This window comes from Brassica oleracea, chromosome C9, assembly GCF_000695525.1.
Source record: "Brassica oleracea var. oleracea cultivar TO1000 chromosome C9, BOL, whole genome shotgun sequence".
NCBI lineage: Eukaryota > Viridiplantae > Streptophyta > Magnoliopsida > Brassicales > Brassicaceae > Brassica > Brassica oleracea.
In genome coordinates this window covers 46935744-46941191 of record NC_027756.1, presented here as the reverse complement: position 1 = coordinate 46941191, position 5448 = coordinate 46935744, and the positions used below count along the sequence as shown (strand labels likewise).

At 37.0% G+C, this 5448-nt stretch overlaps 1 protein-coding gene and 1 pseudogene across 1 annotated transcript; one reads left to right on the top strand and one right to left on the bottom strand.

Annotated features, from left to right (window-relative positions):
- Positions 1 to 1645: 1645 nt before the first annotated feature.
- Positions 1646 to 3296, top strand: LOC106316684 (B3 domain-containing protein At5g18000). Its single transcript, XM_013754572.1, has 4 exons — positions 1646 to 1906; positions 2129 to 2423; positions 2512 to 2798; positions 2892 to 3296. Exons 1-4 carry the CDS (start codon positions 1808 to 1810, stop codon positions 3123 to 3125), a joined length of 915 nt encoding a protein of 304 aa, XP_013610026.1. The 5' UTR covers positions 1646 to 1807; the 3' UTR covers positions 3126 to 3296.
- Positions 3297 to 4433: 1137 nt separating this feature from the next.
- The window catches only part of LOC106313222, a 6516-nt pseudogene continuing 5501 nt past the window's right edge, over positions 4434 to 5448 (bottom strand).

Below are 5448 nucleotides of genomic sequence, written 5' to 3'. Positions count from 1 at the left end.
GGAGGAGGGAGAATGTGTAAATTTTTCTTTATATAGGGAGACAAAAAATCCAATTAGATTAAATATTTTTTACTGAGACGACTTCCTGGACGACTTACATTTCAGTTGTCTGGTGAAGAAATTAAAACAGACGACTTACATGTAAGTCGTCCAGAAGAGTTTAATATTTTTAGCGGGAAATTAAATATTTTTAGCGGGAAACTAAAATAGAAGATTTTCCAGACGACTTACAAGTAAGTCGTCTGGTTTAAATTATTTAAGCGGGAAAATATTTTTTTTAAAAAATTTTAGGCGGGAATATTTGGACGACTTACATGTAAGTCATCTGTTTTAATTTCTTCACCAGATGACTGAAATGTAAGTCGTCCGAGTAAATTATTCAACAGACGACTGAAATATAAGTCGTCCACACCTTAAACATAACCCCTAAACTTAATTATCTAATTAAAGACTTCATAAAATCAAATCAAACTTGAAAAGTGTTTACTATACACATAAATAAACACATATAGGTGAAAACTAATTTTTGAAAAAAACATTTTAGTTTTCCAAAATCTAACCCTAACAATACATACAATACTACAACATATGTTTGCCAAACTCCTAAACCAAAGTATTTCATGATTCACTACTTCCACTCATCTATCTTCAAAACAAATCAATTTTATCATATCTTAATTTATATCACTTAAAACTGTTTATAATTACTTGATTTTTATTTTTCACGCATCAAAATATTTTTTTACAAGATTTATAAATTATTTTTAAAATAAACCGGTACCAGACGACTTACACTTCAGTCGTCCAGACGACTTCCAACATCTCAGACGACTCAGACGATTTACTAGGGCTATATTCGTAAAAATGGCTTCTGTTTTTTTGTTTGGTCACAAGGGGCTGAGCTGTAATTTCACTAGCCTTTTAAGTTAGTTTTGCATTTGATTCAAGTTTGGGTATAAGTTTGGTGTTAAAATCAAGTTGTGGGTTAGTTTTGGCAAAAACCCCAATAAAATGTTAATAATAAAATGTACTAGAAGTTGGAATTTCAATAATAACTTCTTCTTTTTTAACTTTTTCGTTGTGTTCAAAATGTGATTCATCATTCATGTCACTCTAATCAAGTAAAACATGGAGTACATATTATAAATTTTTAATCTATGATATATTATTCTTGATTTGTCATGTAAGCTTTTGAATACCCATAAGTAAATATAACAGAGGCGTATGTGAAAATACGACACTATAGTACAAATATTTTGAGCTAGTTAGTGATGTCACCGTTCAACTTTTTCTAAAAACCTAAGCAAATAATTGGTATATATAAAACTTGAACAGTTAGTAACTTTGATTAATATTAAAAACAAGAATTAGCTAGCTATTAGGTAAAGAAGTATTAATGAAATAAATAATTGGCTGTCAAATACAGTAGTAATAAAAATAAATATGGTTTTAGCGTATGGAGTAGATGTTGTAACAAGTCGCTGTCCTTGTAGTGGAATTGAGTTTACTCTAACTAGCAAACTGCACTGCTTGTCACGTGTCTCCAAACTCACAAAACACAGATCCTATTTTCAGCATTTGAAGAAAAAATACAAGTTATAATGATGCATGGGCATCTTTCTCAATTATTTCAAAAGTTGATGGAGAAAAATTAAGTACGTTGAATGCTAGGAGCTTCATCGACTGTCTTTAGAATAAATGGCCTTTCATATCACTCTCTCTCTCTCTAAATTTTTCCCATTAACAGAGAGAGAGAGAGAGGGAGAGAGAGAGAGAGACAAGAGGTTGAAGAAAGAAGGAGAAAGAGATGGCGACTAACAACTACATTGCTAAGCTTATGGAAGAAAGTGACAACCCAGGATTTTTCAAAGTTCTTAGAAAGGAAGATCTATCATCTCAAACCATGGTATGTTGATCTTTCTTTTCCCCGTCTTCATAAAACTTATTTTCAAGTATGTAAGTAAGTAAGTTTTATTCCTGATGGATCTGTGCGTAAAGTCAAAAGGTTGAAACTTTTAGGGCTTGAGATGCTGATCGGATGTTACAGAATGCAAATCTTTCTTTGTTTTGTTTTCTTTTCATCATTTATTGACAGATCTTGTTCTTGTTCTTGTTATATGTCCAAAAGAGAGAGATCCCTCAAGACTTCTTGAAAAGCATCTCAGCCAAGGAGTTCTCGTTTAAGATGGTCTTAAAGTTGCCATGGGGAAGCTCATGGCGAATCGACCTCTCAAAATACCAAAGCTTCTTCTACTACATGGAGCAAAACGGATGGGACCAGTTTTTGAGCGACAATGGGTTAGGTGATGACGAGCTTCTCACGTTCACGCACAAGGGTAACATGTGCTTTAACGTAAGCATCTACAAAACAGATTGCGTCGAGATACTTAGACCCAAAAGATCTGCAACCATTGCTTCTTCCAGTAAGTTCTTCTCATGCTTTTTGTAAGGCTTATGGAGAAGAAGAAGACAGACTTTAATTGTCCATGTTGCTGTTTTTTGATGAGCCAGGTCGAAACAAGAGAGAAGAAGTGAACAATGTGCTGGAGGAAGAGAGAGAGTCGTTGTCTGCATCAAACTATCCCGTCTCAGAAACAGCTGAGTCTACAGTAGGAGGAAGATTGAAACAGAAACGTCAGCTTATTAACTTGGGGAAGAAGCAAGTTAAGAAGGCTGAAAAAGCAAACAAGTGTAAAAAGAGGAAGATGGATACTGAATCTGACGACTCTGAAGCTGGAACTTCGTCTCTTGTTTCAGAGTTTACACTCACCATAAAGAAATCATACGTCCTGTTCTTGGTAAGACAAGTACGACAAGACAACAAAAGAGTAAGATTGTGAAGTTGAGTTATGTGCATAGGAACTAATAAAACGTTTTGATATGTGATCCAGGGTGTCCCAAAGAGGTTTGCGGAGATGCATATGCCAAAGGAGGAAACGGTGTTCAAAATTCATGATCCAAAAGGGAAGAAGTCATGGGAGGTTACGTATGTGGTCTCTAAGATACAGTCAAGATTCTCTCGTGGATGGCCTGGTTTGGTTAAAGATTTTGGTTTAGAGGTCGGTGATGTTTGCACCTTCGAGCTCATTAAACCGACCGAAATGATTCTCACTGTCTCCAAATAAGAGACTCCATGTAGTTGAGATGGTCTTAGTTAATGTGTTACAAACCAAACCTTTATGTTGTCTTGTCTGACGGTGGTGATGTAGTTGAGATGATCTTAGTTACTTAATGTTCTGTTATCAACCAAATCTTTATGTCTGTATCCATTAGTTTCTTCTATCCGGTTTGCAATCACAATTAATCTTAACCGAGAAGTTTAATTTCCGGTTTAGTGTGGTATACGATTTATTCTCTTCTGGACCACACTTAAACCAGTAATCCGGTTAACAACATTCACATCCCAACACACAGACGGAACCGATGGGAGCTCCTAATCTGAGAGCAGTGGCCGGCGATAAAAACTTCCGAGGATGTCTTCAATTCATAAAAAAACATCATCAGAAGTCTACCTGCACCATCACAAAACTACTAATAATTCAAATTATGCAAAACTACTAATAATTCAAATTATGCAGCTCCATTAACAAATAAAAAGACACAACATGATTCTCCCTAACATAACCATGTTCACATTGCTTCCAATGATCCAGTTCAGTTCTCTGCCTAATGTTTCTACTCAAATTCTAAATAAGCCAGTCTTCAGAAGCCTAGATGAGAGCTTTTTTTTTTTTGTTAATACTAAAAGCCTATGGCTAATCATATGTAACAAGAGAAACGCTGAAAGCAGAAAGCTTACTGGTTACTCCAATCTGTTGTATCCTCAATGGCAAGGTGAGTCCATTTAGTTCTTCCACTGCGACCAAAGTGGTTGACTTGCATGACTTTTGGCAGAATCGATTGGTCCAACCTGTTCTTCTCCAGTTGGTGCAGAGAAGTCTCGCTGAAATATACCACCGATTCCCATGGATCCGCCTGGAAGAGGCAACCTTGTACTAGTATGTCTACATTAAATTCCATTTCTTTTTAGGTGGAACGTAATCATAAAGATATCATATTACTAGCTAACGCATGAAATTGCATGGAGGTTTACAAGTGATCAGAATGCTAGTACATGGATGAATGATATACATACCCTTGCTAATGCAATATATTTACATAATAGGAAGTAAATCATTTTGGTAATTTGCAAATCCAAATCACCACCACCTGTATAATAAAACAAACGTGATTCTACACATACAACAAAGCATATGAAAAGACAATTACTTGCAAATGCCAAAGTGATTCCGTTGTTGTTCCTATGGGTAGTTTCACCTTTGCAACATCTAACAAGGAGGTAAGTGTTTGGAAGCCTAAAGAAATAGGCACACATGAGCGCTGCAACTCTCAAACTAACTCAAATATTATATATATAAAAAGAAGATTAAATTACAAAGAAAAATGGTTTAATTTGAGAACAAACTAGGGAAATAACAAACAGGATATTCAGGGGATTTAGGAAAGGAGTCAAAAACATAGGATTTGGTATGGAGATCATGTATCACCAGTGGTGGACCACGCCTATAACCAAGCAATAATATGGTCTCGTCTACAATAGCTATTGGCAACAGTGCTGGTCGGGGAAGATAAGGAGGGTCATGAAAAGTGGTTTTGGTGACATCTATCGAACACATTTGCTTCCATGTCATCATCATGTTGCAGCCGCCGCCGTCGAGTGACCATATCACTTGGGTTCTGGTGGGATAGATTTTGAGGGATACGCACAAGCGGTTATCGAGGATGCACAAGACTAGAAAGCGAGGGTCAGGCACTTGAAAAGTTTCCGTGTGAAGATCAAAAGACAACAACTTGGTTTCTACACACTCGGTTAGCCAATAAAGCGACCCATCGAAATACACAGGCTTCTGGCCTTCAAGAATCCGATAGGGAGAAGCAGGGAGGACGTATGTAACACCCCCGAACCGTCCTAGGCATAGGTCAATCCACCGGCCAACGGGAGGACGTACCTCCAAGCATTAGTGGTAAAGTCAAAAAGTGGTGGCATCGTCTAGGTCAAACTGAAATGAGTTAAAGAGCCAAACCGGCTTGTATGTGCCCCTGACTTTGTCTTTGCCGAATCCTAGCTGAGGTTTTCGGGTGTGGCAGTATAGTTTGCTACGTGCTTTATGTAGAAGCCGGAAAACCGGACTGACATAAACGATAGAATAAAAAAAACGATGTTAAGGAAATAAACGAATGTAAAAAAACGAATACAAGAACGATAAGAAATCGTATTCGCAAAGAGACATGGAGTCGAGATATGATCTCTTTCCTTAACTCAAAATATTCGCTCCGTTAGTGAGACGGGACTGTACGAATATAGAGTCCCAGGATACAACCATGGCAGACGAATCACGCCTCACTCGTGATCGCCCTATCGAACTATAAACTCTACGAAACACTCTC